Here is a 25,520-nt window from a genome sequence, read left to right on the forward strand (position 1 = left end):
ACGGCACCACTTCCGTGGGCCAGTGCCTGAATTTAGTTGACTCACGGCCCAACTGTAACTCTGCAAAGCAATTACAATTTCATGTGTCTGAGCACAGCAGGCAAACATATCTCGTGGTACTGAGCTGGCAAGTGTGTAGGCAGCTGCAAATTTAATAAATCTTAATTATTCCGTTTATACAAAACAAGCAGGCTGAAGCGCTTGACGTAGTTGGAGCCTTCAGTGACTTGCACGGAGAGAAAAAAAGCATGCAGAACCAACTGCTCATAAATAATTAGCTTTGAGGCAGGTTTTGTTTTGGTTTGTTTTTCCCTCTTCCCTTTGGAATAAAAATAATATATGAAATGTTTTTCAGTTGGCAAGATTACAACCTCTGAAGACGGCACCTATTTTCTACCTGTCAGGCCTGCGTGTGTGTGTGCACACACCCCTGCACACACATGTGTACACCCCAACCAGCACAAACACCAGCACCAAACCAAAGGGAGGACCCCCACAACACAAGTGTCACTGCTCCCTTTGTTCTCAGAAAGAGAAGCAGGGGCAGGGTCTGCAGAAGTCTCCAGGGTCCACATTTACATGGCAACGAAGAACCTATGGGCCGGTTGTTACCATAAGAGCTTGCCCACCAGTAGCTCGATAGACCCTCATTTATTCGTTGAAAAACTGTGCTATGTGACTCGCCCACGATCACACACACGAATGGTGGATGCCAGATTCGCACACAGAGCGTAAAGCAGTGGCTCCTCAAAGCAAGCAGCAGGAGCGTTACCTGGGAACTTGCTAGAAATGCAGATTCTTGGGCCACCCCAGACCTAAGGAATCAAAAACTCTGGGGGTGGGACACAGAAATCTGTGCTTAAACAGCTGTCATAAATGAGTCCTGTATATTGGCCCCCAGGTTGCTTCCTTCTTCACAGTGGGTTGAGACCCGTTAGCTCAAAAAGCCAGCCAGCCAGCACCAAACTCAAATTTTCACATATCCAATTGTTTTAAACATGGCCCAAATAAACAGCATTCTTAGCCATTTAGAGCCTGCCTGCATTGCATATCCCATGAAACTATGCCCACCATCTGCCAGCCACAGACAACATAAACCCTGCAACTATCAAGACCCCAAGTGGCTCTGCCTTCAGAGCTCCCTGACTCACAGCCTGGCCATCGTGCTCAGCACGACCGGCTACATGAGCGACCCTCTCTCTCACCTCCCCCACCCCCACAGCCAGGACGCAGGATCTACCAGCGCAGAACTTTGCTCCTCTGTTCACCGATGCAACCCAAGGGCCTGAAACAGAGCTTGGCACAGTCAGCGCTCATAAATATTTGTGGAATGAATGAGTGAGTGAATGAATGGGGAGACAGCAAGTAAATACAGGGCTGTGAACATTCCACATGCACCTGATCACAGGCTGATGGGCACCTGAGTCCGCCTTGCAGGGCTAGTGTCAGCCGGCCAAGTGTCCCTCTACAGAGAAATACTTCGTGAGCACTTACTACGTGCTAGGTGCCAGGAGACGCAGACGTGGCTCCCCATGGGCTCTGGCCTGGGAGCTGCACAGATGCGGCCTCCCAACCAATGAGGAGCTTAAAGTGTGGGAGCTAGAGCAGCCCAGACACCTGGCCCTGGGTCCCCCATGTCCCACTGGGTGCCACCAGACTACACTGTGTGGGCCACTCTGCCCTTCCCAATGCTTTTCCCTATTTCATGAGAAGACCCTTTATTATTTTATATTGACGGGGCAGGGGGAAAACCAGGGCTTTGAGCTCTCTGAAGAACTTCTTCTACAGAGGTTCACACGATCTTCAAAACTAGTTCATGAAGTAAATAAAGTCAGCATTAATAGCTCCATTTTATAAACGGGGAAAGTGAGCCCCAAGAGGCAAAGCAACTTGTCCCAGGCCACAAAGCTGGTTGGCAGGAGGCCCAGAGCACAGTGGTGGTCTCGTGACCGTTCCCCGCCCCCAGTCCAGGGGACACCCACTCTCCTGCATATATCAGACATGAGCACCAGCTGGAGACCAAGAAGAAACCCTGGTGTGCAAAGCAGCTGAAAACAGACTCCATGGCACGAGAGACCAGGAGGGACGCAGAGCGCTTGCAGCAGAGCACGCTGCAGGCCTGTATCACTATGGGCAATGCCTGGCGGGAAAACAAGCCCGTTCCCTTGGAAAAGGGGCCACTGGGGACATGAGTTTACATGGGGCTTTTCCAGAAGCAGGGAGACCTGCTGGGCCCTATGCGTGCTTTCTCCAAAGCTTGTGTGAAAGGTTAAGACGTGGGCTTTGGAGTCAAAGCCCGGAGACCACGCAAGAGCCTTCCCTGAACAAATCATTCCAACTTGCTACTTCTCGGTCTCCTCATTCCTAAAATGGGGGTGTCGATGGGACAGTTAAATGAAACACCCTAACCACAAATCAGCACAGTTTCTGGCACACAGTGATGGTCAGCATGTAGCATCTAATAATAGGTTTTCCTCCTTAGCATGCTGAGCAGTGCTGTGATTGCTCTGGCCTGCCACCCACGGGAGTGGCTCTGAGCGAGTCCCCGGGGCCTTCAGTGGAAACACCTGCCTGGTAGAACATGAAAGGCACAGCCGCCCCCTCCTCTTCTGCCCTCCGGAGCCCCGTGCTCCCACCGTCTACACTCGGTCTCCTGGGACTGTCCTGCTTTACTCCTGTTGTCCCAGCATAATTATTCAGAGCGTCCTTGTTCACTCTTCACCTTTCCAAATAAAAAATTCTTCCGTGTTTCCCCGAAAATAAAACCTAGCCAGGCAATCAGCTCTAATGCATCTTTTGGAGCAAAAATTATAAGACCCGGGCTTATTTTACTATAATATAAGACCGGATATAGTATAATATGATGTAATAGAATATAATACCGGGGTGTGTTTTCTTTTTATTAATTTTTGCTCCAAAAGACGCTTTAGAGCTGATGGTCCAGCTAGGTCTTATTTTCGGGGAATCACGGTAGGGTCTCCCCTCTGTCGTGGGCCTGTCACAGTCAGGTACGGTCTGCACACCCCTGGGGCTTCCTGAGAGCGAGGACCCGGGGCCCAGCACACTGCAGCCCAGAGCTGATCCCATACAACTGTTCCTCAAACCTCACAGAACCTTCCAGAACGTTCAGGAGTCCCACTCCACCGTCACAGGCCCAGCAACCCTCCAGACGCCCTGCCCTCTAGCCATGTGGAGCAGATGGCAGACACCATACCTTTTGGAATCCATTCGGCTCCCCTGGAGAATTCTGTGTCTGTTATTTTAGGGAAGGAGAGGAAAAGGGGAAAAAAAAGTTAAGTGAGTGAAACTTAAATCCCAACAGAGCCTGTAATGGAATATTCATTTTGTCAGGGGAGCGTTTCTTTAAAACTTCTGGTCATCTGGACAGGCTGAGCCAGCAGGTGATTCGATTTAATGAGCTTTTTAACGCACTTCAGGCCCAGGTGGGACTCTGTCTGGGAAAGCCTGAGCTCTGGCCGGCGGCGGGACACTTCCACCTGGCTGGGGCTGCGCTGACACCTAGTGGCCAGTATCGGTGTTGCGGGGCCTGCAAAGCGGTAGCACCAAAGCTTGGCGTCTGGGATCTGAGGGCTGCAAGGGCCCTGGAAGGCCATCTCAACCAGCCCTGTCCTCGGGCTAGCTTCTGTGCCTCAGTTTCTTCATAGGTCTTCAGGGGATAATGACAGTACCTCCTTTATAGGGTTGTTACGAAGACATAGCATTTAATAAAGGCCATTATTAGTTTAGCTATTATTGTTTGTAGGAGGAGACACGGGCCAAAGTCAGAAGACGCCTGCTCAAAAGCACCAAGTAAGTTAGTGGAGGAAGGGGACTAGATCCCAGGGCTCCCTCTAGTCTGCCTCCAACAACAGGGTGTGTTTTAGGGCTGGCTCTGCCTCTTCTTAGCTCTGGGACCTTGGGTGAGTTTCACTTCTGAGTCTCGGCCCCCCTCTGGGGACTGGAGGTACAATTACTCTGGCAGAGGCTTGCTGTAAGGACTGAATGGGGTGCCACACATAGGGTTTCAGCCTAGTAGGGAGCAAAGTGCTTCCCAAATGTTAACTAGGATAGTTCCCGTTGTCATTATTGGAGCTCTGGCCTAAGAAGGTGACAGGATGGCTGCATGACACCTTGCAAATCAAGCATCTGGGACCCAGGAGTCTCCCTCTCCTCTGTCTGAGTGGTCACTTCAGTCTGGTCAGTGCAGGCCCAGGGCAGATTGCATGCAGGCCCATCTATGTGTCCCAGGGGAGCTTGGGCTCAGCCATAATCCCATCCCCTGAGCCCGGGACCTGTGCGTCCTTATCACCTACCAGCAGCTGGCTGGAGTCCTTGAGTTTAGACTTGTATAGCATCCACCGGTAGCGCAAATCTTCCATCTCATCCGAGGTCCCACTTGCTGGCTTGAGATGAAGGAGGTTCTCGAAGAGATGCTGACCTTCTGGTACCCGAGCCTCCAGCTCCTGTGGGGAAAACGCATTGTCAAGTGCACCTTCCAAATGGCCCAGATGGCCCCACCTGCTGGTAAGGGGAAGCCAATCAAATTCCACTTGAGAGAAACTGACAGAACCTATAAAGGGAGAATCCCATCTGTGCAAATTCAAGCCAAGGCTAGGCAATTGCTCTCCGATATGTTACAGAATGGACTCCTGCAAGACTCAGCAGTGCAGCTGCTCCGTCGTCACTTCCCACTCTGGCGTTCTAGAACCAAGCCCTCCAGAGGACTTGACGTAGCGTGCTCGTCATTATAAAAGCTACCATTGTGGAACATCTTCCTGTTGGCATAAATGCAGTGAGGTTGGGACTACACAGATTTTTCTATCGAAATACAGTACTGTGTTCCCCCAGGGTGGCAGCTTTTATCCTCAGGACTCCTGAGAAGCAGGAGTCCTAAATCCTAAGCAGGGCTCTAAATCCAAGAGCCTGGGTTTAAATTCTGGCTTTGGATCCTGGCTCTGCACCATTCTACTAGCTGTGTGATAAGGCGGATGTTACTCAGCTTCTCAGAGCCCCCTAAATGTGAGATCAAGGCCAGGAGGGTTCATCTGGGGGACTGCACGTCATCTCTAATATGGCTGGAGTTGGGTGGTGGTGGCAGGAAACAGGAGGCGTGGCCGAGTATAAGGTAGGAGGTAGGCAGGAAGGACTTCCTGGTCAGGGTCAACTAGGTAACTGGACCAAACCTCTCATTGAGGACAAAATATTAAAAACATTTAAAAGGCATCAAAAAGGTAACAAGAGAGTGAGGCACATTAGGGCTAAAACCAGGGCAAGGATGAAACGCAGAGAAGTAAGCCCAGCGCTCAGGCTTGCTTTGTCTGTAGGACATTGGCCAATCTGGAAGAAACAGTTGTAAAACAGACCATGCGTTTGGCAGCCTCACAGGGCTATAGAGACAAAGGTCAAAATCTGGCCCTGCAGAGGTAGAGATTCTGAAAACCATTCCCCCTTTAGCTGAGACTCCTACGTCTCCATCATCAAGGTCAAAAATGGTAAGTGCCTAGATGAAGACAATGGTAAACAGAAACAAAATATTTTCAAGAGGTGGAATTGAGGAGGGCTCGGTGACTATTTAGATGTGGGAGTGAGGGAGAAAGATTTGTGGTCGATAGATTGTCCAGCTGAGCTCAGCCAGAATTGCCAACCTTCAGAATCATGAATTAAATAAACAGGGCAAGTTTATTTGCTGTTTGAAGCCACAAACTGTTGGGATTATTTGTTACATAGCAAGGGCTCATTGATATAACTGTCAAGATTAGTGGTGAGATTTTCTATGTTGGGGAATATAGAAGTAGGCTGAATGAATGAATGAATGATTTTTCTAAAGTTCTTCTAAAATATTTGAACCAAAAAGGTTTAAAAACCATTGTTTATACGCAAGCAAGAACAATTCACGAGCTATGTCTGTGCTCCTTTTTGAAGAACTCCCTGGTGGCAAACATCTCTGAGGCAAACCCTGTGGAAAGGGGCCTTTCCTTGGGAACAAACCTGCAGCTTCGTTTCTCTGGTCCTGAAGTCCTGGGCTGTGGCAGTTCTCATTGCGATGACTCTAACCAGCTTAGAATTTTCCACCTGCAGCCACTGCTCAAAGTCCCTCAGGAGCTGGGAGAAATCTTCATGGCTGCCTTCTGCTTCCTGGGGCAGATTTGCCTGCAGGAAAGCACAACATGACCAAAGCATCAGCAGTGATAAGAGCCTACTGGCCATGTGTCCTGGGGATTCCATCTGAGGCAGAGGGGCCGGGATGAGGTTGCCCAACAGGGGATGAGAGAGGCCTGGGGGGACGAGGAATGTCTCTACTCAAATCCTCACTGTCACATCCCGGGTCTCCAAGTGGCAGCCACCATCATCCATTAGCAAGACGGTTATGGTCATGGTTATCCTTCTGCCACTCCTGTCCCTCTCCAGCTCTGCAGCCAAAGTGATCGTTGTAGCATGCAAGTCCATTCAGCTGAGCCCTCACTTATACACGATGGTGGCTTGGTGGCTTCTCACACTCCTTGCTGTGGCCTGAGAGCCTCAGGTTCCAGCTCTGCCTGACCCCGCAGCTCATGCCATCTTCCTCCTTCTCTGAGCCCACAGACACATCTCAGGCCCTGGCACTTGTGCTCTCTCCCTCGGGTCTTTGCACACATTGTCTCCTCTGCATGGGATGTACCCATCTCCACTCCTCTCCTCACCTCCCAGCCAGCTGTGAGGCTTCCCTTGACATTTCTTTTCTCCTGGGAGGTTTTCCCTACCCCAGGAGGGACGTGACGGGGTCACGGTCACTCTGCCACAGGCTCCCCTGCCATCACATAACATGCTTTCTGTAAACCCTTATTTATTATAATTGCCTGTGTTTCCCACTTCTTTGTCCCTCAAAATGTGCTCCGAGGCCCAGCAGCAGGGGCTTGTAGAAATGCAGACTCATGGGCCCCCACCCCAGACCTACTGAATCAGAATCTGCAGTTTCAAATGATTGCTTGGCAACATGAAAGTTTCTGCACTGGATTCTAGATTCTCTGCCGGTCGGAAGTGTTTCTGTTTTCTTCACAGCTGCACCCCACCTCCAGGCTCAGTCCTCAAAACACTCCCTAAGTGCCTTTCAGATGAGGAAACGAAAGACTCAACGGGAGCATGAATGGAGTGACACGCTGTCTTTTAAGAACAAGGAAGGAATTTCTTTTCGATGTGCTTCCTTTTTTTTAAGGCAATCAGGGGACAGGATGGATGATACAATGTATTCAGGTGAGTTCTTTTTAACAAATACAACTTTTGGCGCACACACACACAAAAGAATACCCATCTCGTGTGATTTCAGTTTGCAATCTGGGGCCAGCAGGACGATTTCAACCCTGACCCTCTCCTCCCTGCTGGTGCCCAGTTTTTTGAGGGGTAAGTGCCTGTCTGCCCAGGGAATGCCCAGGACCTTCTCCGGGGATCTGGGCCTGAGGTCTCTGAGTCCCTCTGTCCAGTGGCACAAGGAATGCGTGTGCTACAGCAAGGCAGGCTCACCTGATACGGGATGTGTCCAAGCCCTGAGCTGAGCATGTGGCCTTGGGCAGGGTGGAGGGGGGCTTTGCTGGAGATTTCCCCTCCCCCAATCACTGGCCTCAGGATCTGACCCCTTCTGGAAGGCCCACGAGACAGACTCACCCTGCGGTGACGCCTGGAAACAGAATCCGTGGGGCTGATGAGGAACCCAGACTTTGGGATGTTGTTGGTGAAAATCATTCTCTTCCCTGAATCCACTTCTGTCCTCTGCAGCTGCCGGTTTCTGATGAGGCTACGAAGACAAACAGCCAGTCAATGTGGGGACATGATGGGGACTCAGCAGGTCACGAGAAGTGATGGAATTGGGGCATCTTGTGGTGGGAGGCTACTTCTGGTCTTCCCAAGTCAGTGTCTATCCTTCAGGTTTGTCAGAACGGCTCCAAGGCACATGCATTTCCGGTTTCCTACATGAGACCCACATGACTGTCGTCAAGGTACATGTCCCGACTGATGCAGGTGCGGCCCAAGCCCGAATGGACGAGAGGCTGAGCCCCAAGCTAGGACATTTCTCTGCTCCTACTGCTTCTGCCACAATGCCCCCTGAGCCAGGATGGAGATGCCCACAGGCCTCTGGTGCCAGGTCTGGCACACAGCAGAACCCCAGCCATCTGGTCCATGGCACCACTGAGCTCTCCCCTGGATGGGAAGGCATATTGTCTGAGGCGAGGCTCAGAGCCAGGAGGCCCTCTCACCTCAGCAGGCTTTCCTCCAGCAGCCGCAGGGCCCGCCACGACTCCACCAGCTTGCTCAGCTCGTCCTGGACCACAGCGGCCCCTTCCAGAGAGGACTTCTCCATCACCAACCGGCCGTGTGCTTTGATCAGGGGCAGCTGGGCCTCCTTCTCCGGGAATTCAGCCAGTAGCCTCTGAAGGACGGACACACACACACACACACACACACACACACACACACACACACACACAGTGAGGCCTGGGGAAGCGGTCTCTGCTCCCCTATGTCGATACTTCGGCCTCTCAAGCCTGCTTTGGGGGGATGCCACATCTCTGCTGGGAGAGCCATCTTACCTCGATTTCGGCCTCTCGGGACTGGGCATCCCACGGGCCTGTGTCCCTCTGGTATGACTCCAGGTTCTGAGTGACCATGGCGATCCACTGTCGCAGCTCCAGCAGCTCGTGGCTGAAGGTGCAATGTTCCCGCACGCTTCGCTCGCACCGGTCCATGAGGTCCTGCAGCACAGCCCGGGGGGCCCAGGGCACCCTGAGTGCTAGCCCAGGCTGAGACCCTGGCCACCCCACCCTGCAAGACCCCCAGACCTGCACAGGCCCCAGGGCGAGATGGCACCCAGGGCTCCCCAACAAGCGAGAACAAGAGACGCTGGTCCTCCCTTCTGCACAGTGCAAGGATTTACCCCGGAAAGACCGACTCTGGTATAAAGAGCCTCTAAGGCTATCTCACTTTTATGGAAAGTACCAAATCTGGAAGAGGGTGTGGGCAGCCAGAGCTCTCGCCCACCACGGGTGTGGGGGTCAACTGGCACAACCACGTGAGAAAACCTCAGGTCAATATGTACTAAAACTGAACACAGGCCTCCCTATGACCCAACCATTTCACCCCTGGGTATATGCCCATCAGATGCAAGCACATCTGCACCGAAAGGCAAGCGTGAGGTGTCACCTGCCATAGCCCCAAACTGGAAACTACCCAAGAGCCCATCAACTGTAGGATGGATGAATACACTGAACTATAGTCATCCAGGGGAATATTTTACAGCAGTGAGAATGAACAACCCATACCACAATTTAATACATTATGGATGGATTTATACCCATCATGAGGACCACACACAAAAACATTCTGTCTGGTTCAGCTTCAAGAACACAGAGAACCAGGCAGACCCAACTATATGCTGTTCCAAGTCAGGGTTACTTTCAGGTGTCAGGAGTGGTAGGCGGTGACTGCAGGGGATTGAGGGGCTTGGCGGGGGCAGTGCTGGTGTTCTGTGTCACGATCTGGGTGCCGCTAACATGATGTGCTCAGTTTTTTTTATTATATCAAGCTGCACACTTAGCCGGTCACTTTTCTGTATGTGATTACACTTCAGTAAAAAGGATTTTTAAATCGTCTTGCTCTTATTCCCCTCCCCTGGGTCAGTCGTTACTCAGCTCTCTGAAGCTAGGGCCTTGCTCTTCTCTGTCCCCATAAAAGGTGGGCTCGGTACCCAACAAAGTAGACATTCTCCACCCTGCTGGTCACCCTGCCTGGGACCCGCCCTCTCAGCCACCACAGGCCAGTCAGACCCTAGGGCCTGTCATCCCCTCTCATGCTCCGATCACTGGTTTAAGTCTTCGTGACTCTGCTGGGTCACCACAGGCCCTGCCTTCCTGATCCCACTGGCTGACACCGGCTGACACCACTGGATGTCAGGACCACCAGGAGCGGGACACATGAGAGGGTACACCGCATCTGTCCTCAACAAACCATTGGCGAGGGCCTGAAAAACGCTCTACTCCTCCTCTTCCCTGTGCTCTCCCTCCCACCGTCCCCTCCTGTCCCTGTACACCAGCATCAGACCCAATGGCCTGCAGTGGCCCCCATTGCTAAGTGGGGCACACGCCTGCCCCTGGGACGGGGGCGGAAGCTCACCTGGGCTGTGGGAGACGGACTTATTAGAACGCATTAGACTTAAAGAGCACTGAGTACCAAAATAATAAAAGAGGGGCAATACTTCTTCAAAGAAGTATTTAAATAATACAGAAGTATGATAGTCTTAGAATATCACCTAATGATGGTCAGTTAACGCTTCTAATTATTCTAATGATCAACTCATCATTGGATGCAGACATTGACGCTGACGTTTGCTGCTGGTACTACGGGCTCCTGAAAGGCGGGACCGTGATTCCAATTTCTCTGCTCCCCCCCCCCCCCCGCCCGCCTCACCCTTGGGACCACTAGCTGCTGATTTAGTCAATGGAAGTAAATGAATCCATCTAGACCTTATGCGTCACTCAGACCACTGGGTCTCTCTGGGTAGAGCTGTGTTTCTTGGAAACTCATGGGGGGGTTCGATTACTGCAACAATGACGGGGTGGGGGTGATGCCAGCAGACAGCGTGAGAGCCATGGGTGCTCCCATCCACTCTGGGGAAGACAGTCCACGACACAGAACTGCCCCACCCCCACACGATTTTCTCATGCCCTACCAACACCCACGCGGTGAAAAACCTGTGTATCGGGGCCTGAGCTTAGAACCTTACTCTGGTTAACATACCAACACAAAGAGGTTTTTGCAGTTTTAATAAACACGCTGCCTTTCCAGGAACACACCTATTTTGTAAACTGACAGCAGAATGCACTCTGGTTTCACTGAAACTTTACCAAGCGCTGTTAACATTGCAGGAAATCTCATCCCTAGAGGCATTTGAGGCTGTTGGGTCACATAGACGGGTGTGTTGTGACCACCTCCTTCTATCCTTAGTGCGGCCATCTCGGAGTACTTAAGTATGGGCAGACATTATTTTTCATAAATATTTTCCTTTTATTTCTCTGTTCTACTATAGAAAGGGAATTGCACTAAATTTTCAAACGGTGTGGGTACTTATACTATCTATGAACTTCAGAACTGCAAAGAGGGTGGTAGGAGTATTTGTTATTAAATAGGGCACGCAGGGTCCGGTTGGGTGGAGAACCCGGCCTTAGACTGAGTTTTCTTGAAGTATGGCTGCCTAAGAGCAGGCTTTGTGCTCCTGGGGCATTGTCACACACGCAGACCCAAGCCCCCATCTGCAGCAGGATGGGGCCTGGGGCCTGCATTTCAACTGGTCCTCAGGGGACGTTTGAAAGACCCTCAATTCCCATTCCCCCCACTCAAAAGGGAACCAATCCTTTGAGGACACCCGAAAGATCCAGGTGGCCACTAGAGGGCACTGCAGATGAGGGTCCCGGCCACCAGGACAGGCTTTTCAACCTCACATTCAAGCTGCAAACATGATGAGGCCTCCTGCCCGCTGGGCCTTTGTTAGGATCTGAGCAGTCTGTGCTGTTCTTGGGCCCCTGGCACGTGTGGAATTGTATATTTACTTGTTGGCTGCTGACTCATTGTTCATCTACCCACTAGAATGGAAGCCCAGGGAGAACAGGGATCTTGGCTGTCTTGTTCATGCCGCCTCCATCCTTAGGGCCCAGGACACTGCCTGGCACACAGGAAGCGCTCAATAATTGCCTGCTGAATGAATGAGGAAGGGAAGGAAGCAAGGGAGAAAGAAAAAGAAGAGTTGGAAGGAACAAAGTAAGAAAAGAGGGGAAAGGCTCCGGGAGTGTTCGATTCCAGGGCCTGGTATCTGTCACAGCAGACGCCCTCGGTCGGTCCCTTACCTCCAGAGATCTCTGTAACGCCTGGTAGTCGGCAGAAAGCTGGTCCATTTTATGCTGGTGGTTGGGGTTCCCCTGGACGAGCGGCCTCACGGCCTCCATCTGCACCCCCAGGTCCAACCCCTCTTCCTGCAGCCCCTGCAGCAGAGGAAGGAATGAGTGGGGGGGTCCTTTCTGCCTCTCGTCATGGACGCTGATCAGATGAGAGCTCTAAGTGGGAGAGATCGGGAGGGTCCCAGGACATGGGGCTCCCCAAATCCAGAGGCCGCACTACATGACTGTCTGATGGCCCCCTGCTCAGGGCTGGTGAGAATTCTTTAAATGAGACAAAAATATTCTGAGAAATCATGAAAATAAACTGGGGGGATAAACACATGTGGACTCTGCCTTGATGACCATCTCTCATTACGAAGAATCACATCCCAGCTTTAGTATTAAAGCCCCCAAAGCACCATTTTTAATGTCTTCTAAACAATACTCCACTGATGTAGGAGCGAGGCTGGGTTTTTAAAGAGATCAGTGTTGCATCATATGGATTTTAAAACCCAGCAAACTCCTCACCCAGCCAATAGTCACCCATGAGCTGCCTATGTCCAGTCCATCCACATGTGTTTTAAAGCATTTATTCTGGATCCCCAAATTGGTTTATTTAAGTGAAGGCCTCTGGATTCATTAGAATCACTTAGCAAAGCAACTTTAAAACAAATACCAATGTCAGACTTTGGAATCACAGGGTAAGTAAAACGACAGCTTATCATTTTATTTGGCTTGAGAATCAGCTGTTGGGAGGTGTGCCAGGAACCATCAGGTAAATCAGCAGAAATCCAGTCAAGACGAAACGTCAGTCACGGGCCAGCTGCTGCTGGGGAGGGGCGCTGCTTCCAGGTACAGCTGAGCACCAGAGCAGAAGTGACACGGACCCCACCGACTCCTTACCTGCAACCTTGAAAGCTGGGCCTGTTTCCCAGGAAGGTCCGGCTGAAGTCCGTTCTCGGCTTGGACCCTGACTTGAAGATCTGAGAGCTTCCTCTGCAGGGGCTCAAAAGCAGCCCCAAAATCTTTGTGCTGAGCAAGCAAGCTCTGTAGAGACACAGAAGAGGCAGCAGACAGATTAAGAGCTTTGCTCACAACACAGCTGCTCTTTCTCCAGCCTCTGTCTCCTCCTCCAGGAAGCCTTCCACCCCTCCTCAGTTACCATAGTGTCCCCACATAATAGTTATTCTGCCGTCTAGAACAGGGGCTGGCAAACTCCATCCTGTATGACACACCCCAAATCCCACTAGAGCTCTGTTTTTGCAAATAAAGTTTTATTGGAACGCAACCACACCCATTCATTTACAGCCGCTTTCATGCTACAGTGGCAGAGTTGAGCTACAACAGACCGTCTGTCCTGCAAACCCTAGACTGTTTCCTACTTGGATTAGTGAGATTATGGATGCGAAGCTCTCAGCAGGTGCCTGGCCCCTCCTCAGTACCCCATGGACCACAACTCTCACCATCCTCATTAGATGCTCAGCCAACATTTGTTACATAGAGATTAAATTGTCTGCAACAGGTCATGTTACATCTACGGTTTAATGTAGTCCTTTAGGAATGGGTCCCTGATATAACGGCTTCCAGCTCTCGGGTGATTAACAGCTTACATATTTTCTGTGTTTTCTCATTTGACACTCCTGCAGCTTTCCGCAGGAGACAGTTCAGTGACTACAATGTAGAGAGGGGACTTGGGGTGGACTCGGGGCAGACAGGTGGTCAGGAGACCACTTAGAAGGATACAGACGAAGAGCCAGAGATTGTGGGTGCAAATAGATGTGCTCAGGGCCACAGAGTGGCCGTGGCACGTGGCGGAGCTGAGATCAGAATGCAAGGCTGCCTGCACCCCCCTCCCGCCCCTCACCCCCAAGGGTGGCCCCCTCCTCGGCTGGGCCCCAGTGCTGGGCAGACAGCCAGTGGGGCTCACCTGTAGTTTGCTTTTCCTCTGCAGAAGGCTGTTGTGTAGCAGGTCTCTGTCCCTCACGGAACTCGCCACCTGGTCCAGGAGGGCCGTGGCTCTCTCCTGGCCAAAGATGCCACTCAACAGATCTTTCTTCAGCTGCAGCATGGTCAGCTGCTGCTTCAGGCGGGAGCTTTCTGCCAGGGCCGCCTGTGGGAGACAAGGCCTCCATTAACCGTGGAGCACGATGGGGCAAGGAGAAGCTGGGAACCAGTGCCTGGAGCACACCTGTTCTGTTGCAATTCTAGGAGGCTGAGCCTTTGTGCTGGGGTCTAAGGAAGCGACAAACATAAGAAGAAACGGGGTGGCAGGAATGTGGTGGGGAGGCCCTGAATTTCAGGGTTAACTTGATTCCTATCTCACCCCCACATCCATCTTATTAGCAAAGCCTGAGCAAGAATTCTACCATCGACGTGTCTCGGAAGTCCGTCTTCTCCCCATTTCCTCTGCCACTGACTGTCACACAGCCTCAGCCTCGCTCGCCTGGACCGCAGCAGCTCCTGACCGCCTGCTGCCCCTCAACTGCACCCCACAATCAACCATCCCCACCGCAGCTGAACCCAAACAAATAAATTTGACCTTCTACTCAACGATCTCCTTTCGCCAACAGCAGTGGGCCACCCACCAGGTGGTGTTTGGGATGTTTTGAAGGGGCTAAAAGCTTATGGAAGCACAATCAGCAGGAATTCAGGAAGGTTCCCCAGAGGAGGTGGCCCCAGAGTGGAGTCGTGATGTGTATGAGTTCACCAGGTAAAGAGGGAACCTAAAGGGCACTCAAAAGCCCCCTTGCAATGGGCAGCTGCTCCCACACAGCTAGAACTCTGCACAGCCCAGGCCCCACCTCCTCCAGGAAGCCTTCCCTGACCACAGGTCCAACCTACACTCACCCTTCCTGCCACAAAGCCCTGTGCCAAGCCTCAGGCTCCTGCTAATTAACCAGTTGTTTTGGCTAAGTACCTCTTGTTTCTCTAACAGAGGGCCCCAGGTCCTGGAGGCCAGAGGTTTTATTGTCAGCTGGCCAGAGTCCTTCCATTTCTACTTGATGATGTTACTGAGATACTGAGCTCATCACAAGACGGGGAGAGGAAGAACAAAGACCCCAACCCAGGTAACTGCAGTCCAAGGCAGAACGTGATTGTTTTCCTAAGCAAAGTTTCAATTGAGTGCTGTGGGTGTTCAAGGCAGAGGTGGACACTCCTGGCTGGGAAAATCCGAGAAGGCTCCTCAGAAGAAGCCATATTGGAAGGGCAGAGGGAGTCCCTGGAAGAAGGGCGGTATTAACATGGCTGACACAGATAGACTGGTATAACGTGTGGACGAGGGCGTGTGGTTGGTGACTGGCTACATGGAGGTCAAGCCTCTTTAGGTAGGGGGTCACCTTCACCCACTTTCTCCAAACCCAGATGCAGTATCATGGGGGTTAAGAATTCCGGCTGAGGAGCTGTGATCATGGGTTGGATTATATACTAGCTGGGAGGCCTTGGGCAGTTCTGAGCCTCAGTTTCCCCATCTGTAAAATAGGAGTACTCACACCCCAGCTCATGGTTTGTCATGAGGCTTAAGTAAGATGATACTTACGAAGCATTTAACATAGTGTGAGACTCATAGGGAACACACAACAAAAGAGCTATTCTCATTTATTTCCATTTAACCAGCTGTTACGGGTTGACCTGTGTCCTCCCCAAAAAAAGGGGTGGCAAAAATCTCTCCCCTACTACCTCAGAATGTAACGTTCTTTGGAGATTGGGTCTTTACAGAGATAATCAGTCAAAGTGAGGTCATTAGGGTGGGACCCTAATCCAGTAGGAGTAGTGACCTAGTTAAAAAGGGAAATTTGGACCATGCACAGAGGGAAGATGATGTGACGACGCCTGGAGAGAACGTGTCCATGTGATGACAGAGGCAGAGACTGGAGTGATGGGTCTATTAAGTCCAGGAACACCAACAACTGCGGCAAATACCAGAAGCTAAAAGAGGGCAGGGAGGATTCTCCCCTAGAGCCATCGGGGAGAGCAAGTCCCTCCCGACACCAGCCTCCAGAACTGTGAGAAAATGAACTTCTTTTGCTTCCGGCCACCCAGTTTTTGGTACTTTGTTTCGGTCGCCCTAGGACACTAATGTATCAGCCATGCCCAACTTTGGGGGCTCAATGTTTCAGTTCTTGAGGAAGCCTGCAGGTTCACAGACCTGAGGCTACAAGCAGGAGCTGAGTCAAGAACAGATGGGGCTGGCGGCTTGAGGTCTGGTCTGTGACATCCAACCACCCCCTTCCCCGGGCAGGCTGGTGAGAGTGATACAAGACGCTCCCAATCAGCAAATGACATCCAAACATGAACAAACCAAAGTTCTGGCCCTACTTGTTCCCCCGCTGTTCCATGAAATTCCTGCTCCGGGAGTCCAGGGTCACTCTCTGGAAAGACAGGTCCTCTCCCTCCTACATCAAAAAGGTCCCGGCTTACTTTCTGCCCCCAAGGGAAGGACAGGACAGAAAAGCAATCATGACACAGTCAAGGACAGCACTTGCTGTGGAGTCAGACAGACAAGGCTGGGTCAAAGCCAGCCTTCCCACTTAATGAGTGGGTGACCTTGAACAGGTGGCTTTTCCTCTCTGAGACTTGGTTTCTTTCCTCCACAATCAAATCAGGATAATAATAAAACTGCTCTGTTTGCCTCACAAAGCTGTGTCTAGAAACCAATGTGAAAACAGGGACAAGAACATTAGATGAAAGTCTAGAACCCACCATTCTGGCCCCAGCTCTGCCTCTCTTGAGTGGCCTGACCTTGAACAAGCACCCTAACTTCTTCCTGGCCCCAGTCCCTCAGCAAAATGAGGAGGAGAAAGGCAGAAATGGAGACAAAACTCTGTGTACATAGATATTCAACACATATTAACTATGACAAGGAACATAGGAAACAACCTAAATATCTAACTGTGGGTACATTAAATAAATTATGGCACACCCAAATGGAATACTATGCAGCCATTAAAAATTATGGCTTTTAGAACAATTTTAAATGATGGTGAGGAAAAGCGCATATATGTAGAGTGGAAATATCAGTGGATATAACAATAAATAAAATAAATAAATAAAAATTGTAATTAACTAAAGCTTCTGTCGACTGGTGACCAGATCTCACGGAAATAGCCAGACGGAGTTTCATCAGATACAAACGGTATATCTGGGATCGTCTCGCATAAAATTGAGATTTCTGGCACATGAAATTCACTTTAGGGATCCCTGAGGAGTACCTCAAAAAGATGAGCCATCAGGGCAACCGGATGGCTCAGTTGGTTAGATCCCGAGCTCTGAACAACAGGGCTGCCGGTTCGATTCCCATATGGGCCAGTGAGCTGCACCCTCCACAACTAGACTGAAGACAATGAGCTGCCGCTGAGCTTCCGGACTGGTGGTCGGATGGCTCAGTTGATTAAAGCGCAAGCTCTCAACAAGGTTGCCAGTTCAATCCCCACATGGGATGGTGGGCTGCGCCCCTGCAACTAAAGATTGAAAACGGCGACTGGACTTGGAGCTGAGCTGTGCCCTCCACAACTAGATTGAAGGACGACTTGGAGCTGATGGGCCCTCGAGAAACATGCTGTTCCCCAATATTCCCCAATAAAAAAATAAATAAAAAAGGATGAACCATCATCCTTCGGAGCATGGGGGGAAGGGAGCCCACAGGCCCTCCGGAAGGAAAGGCCATGCACTGCAGCTTAATATGGAGAGAAAACACTTGCTCCAACCTGAGCCCCAAGAGCCCCAAGTGGAGAATCACGAGGCAGACAGTCCAAAATGCAGGTGCTGGTCTATGGTCCAGGACGGTTCAGGAGTGTGCTGAAGGGTGAGTAGGGCCCAACCCTGGTTATCACCAACTCGGACAGAAAAAGTGATGGAGAAAGTGCTCCAACATGTTATCAGCGGTTCTGTGGCTTGTGGGAATGTGAGTGTTTTTTGTTTTCTTCTTCACAAATCTTTACTTTCTCCAAGTAAGCATGACTTTCATAATCAGAATGAAAATTAATATAAAACGGGGCTTACACCTGATACTCTGGTGTGTCTCTTTCACACTCTATGTGTCTAAGAATCTCTAGAACTGAAAGCACTGTATGGACTTCGGAGCTCCAAGATACCCTAAGGCAGTGTTGACAGGCAAACAGAGCTACCATGTTGACAGGCATTTGCGGCAGACACTGTTGGCTGCTCACCCAACAGCCATTCCTCCTTCTTCCTCATCAAACAACCAGGATTTTGTTTGGGTAGCAAAGATCCCAGCTCCAGGTTCCAGGGTTATGGCTATAATTGGTACAAGCCGGTCATAGCAATCCCATCACCCTCAGTCAGTGATTGGTCCGAGGATGGTCAGATGACCTGGTGTGGCCAATGAGGTGTAAGGGGAGTCTGCCAGGGCTTCTGAGAGGAGGCTTTGCCTCTCTGTTGGAAATGGCAGATGGAGAGTGCCCTTTCGCCCCCATGCTGTTCCTTCCTGCACAAGATGCTGTTCCTGTGAGGAGGCATGCTTCCAGCGGTGGCAACCATCTTGGGGCAATGAAGGGAGACACAGCTTAGAGCTGGAAAGAACCTAGGTCCTGGATGATACTGTTGAGCTATCAAGCCAGCCATGGACCTAAAGGTCTCTGTGTTTTAAGCCATCACTGGTCAGGTTTTCTGTCACTGGTCACATGCACCCTAACTAATAGATGGTAAAGGTAATGTCCTGACAGCTCTCTCAGAATTCCTCATGCATTCCCCCCACAGGAATGTCTGCAGTAGGGTCCTGAAGGGAAAGGGTATGGGAGGGTCAGAGTCCTGGGGTCACCGCAGGCACCAGGCTTTGCCTTCTACCCAAGAACTGACCATGACCTTTGTATCTGATGTGTTCACATTTCCTGGACACATAGGACTCCTAAGCCAGACACGATGCAATGAGCTCTACCCAGATATCCAGAGAAGCCAGGACCACACCTCCCCCAGCTGCATCAGCCAGCCCTCCTGGCAGGACCATGGTTACCTCCATCTGGGGCAGGAAGGTGTGAATGGAGGGCAGGTCTGGCAGGCTGGCCGTGACATCCAGGAGCCTCTGGGCCAGGGCCTTCCACAGCTGCAGATCCTGCAGAGGCCGCTGGAAACGCTGCCACAGCTCCACCCCCGTGGTGTTGCGTAGCCTGGTGCTCCTCCCCTTCATGCTGCAAGGGCCACGGGCGGGAGAAACCAAGAGAGGAGGGAGTGGGGTCAGTTCTGCAGTGAGGCCTCTGCCCAGACTCCCAGGCAGCCTGGCCTGTGTTGCCCCCTGGGTGGTCCCGCTCCCGTCCCCCAGGCTGTTGGAAGTGTCTGTGGGACCTCAGAGCGCTATGCCCTCTGGATAAAAGGGCACTGGAGGGACACCAGCCCTCACACAGACTGGCAGCCCAGCTTCATGAGCAGGGAAGTATAGAAGTATGGAGACCCTAGACAGGTACCGCCTGCCCTTAAGCACCTTGCAGAAGCAAACAAAATCCTTTTTTGAGTAAGATATCATCCTCCCAGGTCCAAATAATTTCTACAGATGATTTTTCAAAAACAATATCCAGCACCCAGCCACAGATAACCAGCGCCTGACACCTCAACAAGAGAAACTGGAGGGAAAGGAAAACGCTCGGCCACCCTGGCCCACTGCCTGCTTTGTGCACAGGTAAGGCAAGCCCACCCCAACCCGCACCTTAGCATCCCCGGGGGATCCAGGCAGCTGCTCTGAACAGGCAAAGGTGGGGCCTGAGCACACTGCGGGGTGAGAGACACACAGCAAGGAGAGAGCGCCCCGAGTTCATTCTGGAGGAACCCCCTGGATCAGGCAGAGGAAATGGGAGGTGGAAGATTGTGCTGTGTTCTGAACACCTCTGAGGCTCACGTGGTGAAAACAGGGTGGATATTTGACCTATTGGTCTTTGCTGAGCTAGGCAACTGGAGACCCGCTGTGTCTGAGCCTGTGGGCTGAGGGGGAGTAGAGGCTGGCCCCAGAGACAGGCTCAGATGCTTCTGTCAGCACCCCCAGCAGGCAGGGACATGACGGCCGTCTACTGAAAAGCCCTCCCTTTGGGTCATTACATGATGGACCGGTCCCCAGTGCTAAGCTGCCTAAAGAGACTTGATGGAAATGAGTGCATGAGCCACTAAGCATGGAGAAAAGCATTGTTCAGTCCTCTTTCTGGGAGCAAAACACAAAATACTGTCAAAAGGGACAGCACCCGAGCCGAGTGAGACCTTGCAACAGCCAGTTGTTGAGAAGTGTAAGAACTATTTACGAGTTACCAGGTTCCTAGAGAAAGCTAACCCTCCTCCTGGAGATGGCATTAGGTGGGGAAAGAAGGCGCCGAGTCCCGCCACCGTCGGCCCCCAGGTACCTCTGGTACTCCTGGATGGCAGCCACAACGCTCTCGGGGAGCAGCTGGAGGTCGTGGGGTAAGAAGATCAGCTCCTTCAGCTGGGCCTGCAGCCGGTCCACCCGTGGTTCCTCTGCAGCCAGTGCGGCCCGAGTTGCCTGCAATACACAGATGACCCCGAGGGGGCACGTGAGGTTCTGTGACAGGACAGGGGGTGTGTGCGCAGGGGGATGAGTGTGGCTGGTGGGAGGAGGCCAGCCAGGGAGAAAACTGTCACCAAGGGCAGGCGCTGGGGCCCCGTGAGCTCAGCCCCTGCTCCCCAAGCTCCTGTTCGTGCTGTGGCTCTCACCAAGCTGTTTTTTCTCTTTATATCACCTGCCTCACGGCGTCTCATGAGTACTCGCATCTAACAACACAGATAAGTACTATCTAGGGGACATGGCCACCACACTGAATGTTCTGGGTGTCCCGTTCTTTTAAGCCCCTCAACAATTCTGGAAAGCAAGTCTCTGTGTCCCCGTTTCATACACAAGGCAACTCTAGCTAAGTGTTTTCTGACGGATGCAGGGCCGGTGAACAGTAGACCTTACCTGGGAGCCCAGCCCTCTGGCTCTGGCTCTTTACCTGCCTCTTCAGCACCAATGGGAACAATGGCCCACAGGTGCTTTGCGATCCACCTATTGTTGTGGGCAGGCTGTAAAGACAGCCCCCCCTCCCCACCAGCGCTCCAAGCGGCTGCTGCCTGCATTGTGACACTTCAGATGGCCCCTTCCGGCTGTCCTGGGCAAGCTGTGGGGCCTCTCAGCGCTCAGTCCCCTCGTCTATAAAAAGGGCTTGGGGCAGTGCCCCCCGCACAGGGCTGTGCAGCACTCAGAAGGGCGTGCTGGGTAAATAACAGCCTCAGGTGACGATTCTGAAGATGAACGCACCCCTCACTCACACAGGCTTTCTTTACAAGTTGTTCTTTCAAGCGAGGCCCTGACACACCTGCTTCCCTGAAGTTTGCCTGTTTCTCAAAGATGGAAAACAGCCCACATTTCCTTGGTACAGGGTAGGCTTACGGCACTCTTCCTCCCCCCCCACCCTGCTCTGCTGGGCCAAGGGTGCTCCCAGCCCACAGCAGATCGGCCACCTTGCAGCCACACACCTGGCCTGGTCCCCAGGCACCCAGAGGGCTGGGTTGAGCATTGAGCAGGTTAGGTGTGTCTGCTCCTATAGACCTCGTCACAAGAAGTGCAAACAGTATCTGTGCAAGCACTAGTTGAAGAACAGAAGTCTGTAATAAGAAATTCTGAAATTCCCTTTCCTTGGTTTCGGGTGAGTCATGGCTTGATCAGAGTTGAGGTGACACCTGAATGGGGCGGGACAGACAGCCTCCGTAGGGATGTGGCTCGGCCCCAGGAAAGGCTTCCTGAAACACAGCCAGAACGGGCAAGTGGCTGTGGTGACAGCGGGATAGTGGCAGGGCTTTCCAAGCGTTCCCCCACTGAGAGCTGACTTTCTGGCCAGTGCTGTACTAAGCACTTTTTGTTTTCACACGATCATAAGGAATGTGGGAAGTGGGTCCTATTCGCACCACGGAGCATCTAACTGAGATGAAAGTAATTCTCCCAAAGTCATCCACTTGGGAAGAAGAGGACCCAGGCCTTGAACACAGCAGTCTGATCCAACAGCCCCTGCTCTTACCCACTGCCCACACCACCTCCGCCCCGTGCAGGCGGACAGTCCTGAAGGGAAAACGATTCCCTTTTTACGAACTTGATCATGGCAGCGGAATCAGGTCTCTTACGACGCCGCTGAGTAAGCCCTAAGGAGTCCATGTGCTTTGCTCCTACCTACACCAAAATGTCGGCATATGGGCAAAATCAGAAGGAAGAGAAAAAATAGGACAACAATACAGAGTGGAGGCAGGGTCTGGGTGGCTTGCCTTTTTCTTTTCTTTTTTTTTTTAAGGAGGGCGCAGCTCACAGTGGCCCATACGGGGATTGAAGCGGCAACCTTGGTGCTACTAGCACCACGCTCCAACCGACTGACCAACCAGCCACCCCTGGGTGGCTTTTCTTTTCACCATCTCCCCAATGGAACCGACACTGAGCTAACCCATGGAGTTAATAAATAAACATAGGAGTGGGGGGAGGGTGTTTATCCTATTTTTAAATCTCTCTGTCCACAAATCAAATGTCCTGTGAATATGCACGTGGGGAGGGTGCTGTGATTGGACATGTCTGGTAGGAACCCACCCCTTCCTCCCCAGGAGAGGCATTGTCTGCTTGGCCTCCTGAGGCCCCCACTGTGTTTTTCATCACCATCTCTACACTAAGAGCTTTCCCTCCGACCTAACACCCCCTGCTCTGTGCCTGGGAAGCCCACCCCACATCCCATCATCGGTCAAGAGAGTGGCAAACCTGTAGCCAATCTAGCTCTGGTCTTATTTACCCACCAACTCATCATGTGATCCTAGGGATGCTGAGGGAAGAAAAAAAAAAAATCTCTCTAGGCCTCAGTTTCCTCATCCATAAAATGGGTGCAAACACCCAACCTTAGTAATATCCAAAGATCCAGGAAAACCAGAGTGAGCGCGCTTAAGACTTAGCATGATTCTCCCACCATGCAGAGGAGCTCCAAGTGGCGACACTCCAGGGCACACTTGCCACCTGGACTGACGTGGCTTGGCCAAACATTGCTTACCGAGTAGAGTCTCCAGCGGGCCACCAGCTCGTCCTCAGTCCCCACTTTCGCCGTGGGTTCCAGGCCCTCCTCAGCCAGCCTCTGAAGGCCCTTCTTGAACTCTCCCACCTCGGCCTCCAGCTGCCTCTTCTGCCGCTCAAAGGCTCCCTTGGACTTGAGCAGGTCCCGCAGCCGCCCCTCCTCCTCCTCCCAGAGGACCCGCAACTTCTCCAGAACTTTCCGCATCTCCTCCAGTTCTTCAGTGATCTTCTCTGCACCCCAGGGAGAGGTATTCTGGATGACCCCCACAGCCTGTTCCTCCAGCCTCTTCAAAGACTCCTCACCCCTGGGAAAATCTTTGGCGATGTCCTAAAGAGGGCAGGGGTGATAAAAAGCATGAGGGGAAAGCGACAACACTGGCTGTGTTTTCCAGAGCCCCTGGGAACCTCATGCGAAGCACTGACTGATTCCTAGATTCCTGGGTTAGAGCCACAGGCACCTTTCCAAGGGGTGGCTTGTCTGCCTTCATAACATTGACTCACCGCAAAAGGATGCAATTCCCTGCCCACATCGCTTACTAGCCATTTCATTAAGTCAAGGAGAAAGTCGCTGCCGGGTGCTTCTCTGTCTTTCACACTCCCTGACATTTGTTCATCTTTTTTAACAAAGACAGAGGCAGCCTCGGGCATGGAGCCTTCAGCTGACAACAGCATGGAGCCCGACAGAACCTGATGACCCCATTTGGGTTCATTATATTAATTTGTATGGTTACCTACTAATTATGAATAAGTACTGATTATCCATTTCCTTCAATGATATCAAGTTTCTTCATCGGCTTTTAATTTTTAAAAACGTTTAGATAAACACCTTTAAATCTCTTTTATTTGAAAATGCCTTCAAAACATATTTTTTAATTTTTTTTATTGAAGGATCATTTACATGGAGTAAAATATGCAGATCTTAAATGTTACTGTTCAAAGACTTTCCAGAAATATGCCTGTCCATGTAGTCGACATTGTTATCAAAATACATCCCGGAAGATTCTAGAACTTATCTGAAATCATAGAACTTGTTATTTTTTGAAACTGGCTTCTTTCACTCAGCATAACGTTTTTCAGATTCTTCCATGCTGCCGTGTATATCAGTACTTCATTCCTTTTTATTGTGAGTAGTGTTCCTTTGTGTACATATTCTATTCTGCTTACCCAATAGATAAACATTCTATTGGATGTTTATCTATTTATCCAATACTCTGCTGATAACAACGTGAGTTGTTTTCGGTATGGGCCTCTCGTGAATAAGGTTGCTGTGAACATTCTTATATAAGGCATATAAGATATTGTTTGGTCATTGGTTTTTTTCAGAACGTGAGTCCATTTAAACACCAATATTAATGGCACAGGTCCTAGGTAGCTGTGGCAAAAGTGACACAGTGGTTCTTGAATTATTGAAGATAAGCTACCTACTCACTTTGCAGAGGGAGTCAGCAGCTCATTTGAGGTCACAGCACGTCAGGAAGGTGAGGTGGACCTAGCTTCTCCCCACTGCAGGCCTGACGCCCACCCGAGGGCTCCTTACCCTTGGCCCTGCTGACATTTGCAGCCGGACAGTTCTCTGTCATGAGAGCTGTCACAGGCATTGTAGGATATTTAGCAGCATCTCTGGTCCCCACCCACTAGATGCCAGTAGCACCCTCACCTCCAGTTGTGACAACCAGTAATGTCTCCAGACATTGCCAAATGTCCCCCATTTGAGACCCAGTGGTGCAGACCATGCTGCTCTGGTCTTGGGTTTCCAAATGCCCTGCTGGGAGCTCCATGAGGCAGTCGAGGCCCCAAACATTTTTCACTACATTCCATGCTTCTCCTTCCATGGGGTCTGCAGGCTGTGGATGTTTGTATCTCCTGTGGCCCCCCAGCCCCACCCTGTTAAGTAAACTCTAACACAGAACCCGCTGCATGTGAGCACTCCCTCGGCCGGCCCTGGGTGGACGCACAGAGGGGTTACCTGCAGTGCAGAGAGACGCTGCTTGGGGGGCAGCTTGCAGTTCCGCCCCACACAGCTGTCCGCCTTCTCCACCATCGCCTTCAGCCACAGCTGGAACTCATCCACATCTGCCTGGAAATGCTCATGCTCCCGGGTCACCCGCTCCAGCAGGTCCACTCTGTCCTGTGGAGGGGAGGAGGAGAGTCACGGGCCATGAGGGTCCCCAGGCCAGGCTGACCTGGCCTTTGAGGCCTGCCTCTGTGTGGGGTGTGTGTGTGTAAGGGGTGTGGGATGCAACCCTCAACCCTTTTGCTGCAGATAAGTGATCCCAGACGCTCCTCTCTAACTTATTAGTAATAAGCCAAGAGGCTCTTGGCTTTGGAGACCAAAGCATGTCAGTGCTGGGCCTATCAACTACACAGCTGGGTTTCTTTCCTGCCATGTCCTGGGACTGGCACTCAAGACAGGGGCCTGGTAAAAAACAACTGCTGCTACCTAATCTACCGTTTGAGCGCTCACCAAGTTGCCAGGACTACTCCAAGAACTTTACAAACATTATCGTCTCATTGCTCTCTCCTGGCCACCCCATCCTGCGGCACCATTGTTACCTAGTCTGACAGGCAAGGAAAGTGAGGCACAGAGGGGGTGAAAT

General features: G+C 51.5%; 1 protein-coding gene across 2 annotated transcripts in view; it reads right to left on the reverse strand.

Annotated features, from left to right (window-relative positions):
* The window catches only part of SYNE3 (spectrin repeat containing nuclear envelope family member 3), an 88,891-nt gene that overhangs the window by 10,086 nt on the left and 53,285 nt on the right, over positions 1 to 25,520 (reverse strand). For both annotated transcript variants that reach the window (XM_019746262.3, XM_074326975.2), the window contains exons 5-17: positions 24,890 to 25,051; positions 22,904 to 23,251; positions 20,237 to 20,373; positions 18,868 to 19,042; positions 13,825 to 14,007; positions 12,801 to 12,944; positions 11,868 to 12,002; positions 8,562 to 8,723; positions 8,229 to 8,401; positions 7,639 to 7,768; positions 5,989 to 6,150; positions 4,314 to 4,463; positions 3,215 to 3,253 (exon numbers count right to left, since the gene is read on the reverse strand). In XM_019746262.3, coding sequence (XP_019601821.3) covers positions 3,215 to 3,253; positions 4,314 to 4,463; positions 5,989 to 6,150; positions 7,639 to 7,768; positions 8,229 to 8,401; positions 8,562 to 8,723; positions 11,868 to 12,002; positions 12,801 to 12,944; positions 13,825 to 14,007; positions 18,868 to 19,042; positions 20,237 to 20,373; positions 22,904 to 23,251; positions 24,890 to 25,051 — 2,100 coding nt within the window. The remainder of the gene's footprint in view (positions 1 to 3,214; positions 3,254 to 4,313; positions 4,464 to 5,988; positions 6,151 to 7,638; positions 7,769 to 8,228; positions 8,402 to 8,561; positions 8,724 to 11,867; positions 12,003 to 12,800; positions 12,945 to 13,824; positions 14,008 to 18,867; positions 19,043 to 20,236; positions 20,374 to 22,903; positions 23,252 to 24,889; positions 25,052 to 25,520) is intronic.

Source organism: Rhinolophus sinicus, chromosome 3 (assembly GCF_057876585.1).
Source record: "Rhinolophus sinicus isolate RSI-liver-muscle chromosome 3, RSI-T2T, whole genome shotgun sequence".
NCBI classification, from domain to species: Eukaryota; Metazoa; Chordata; class Mammalia; order Chiroptera; family Rhinolophidae; genus Rhinolophus; species Rhinolophus sinicus.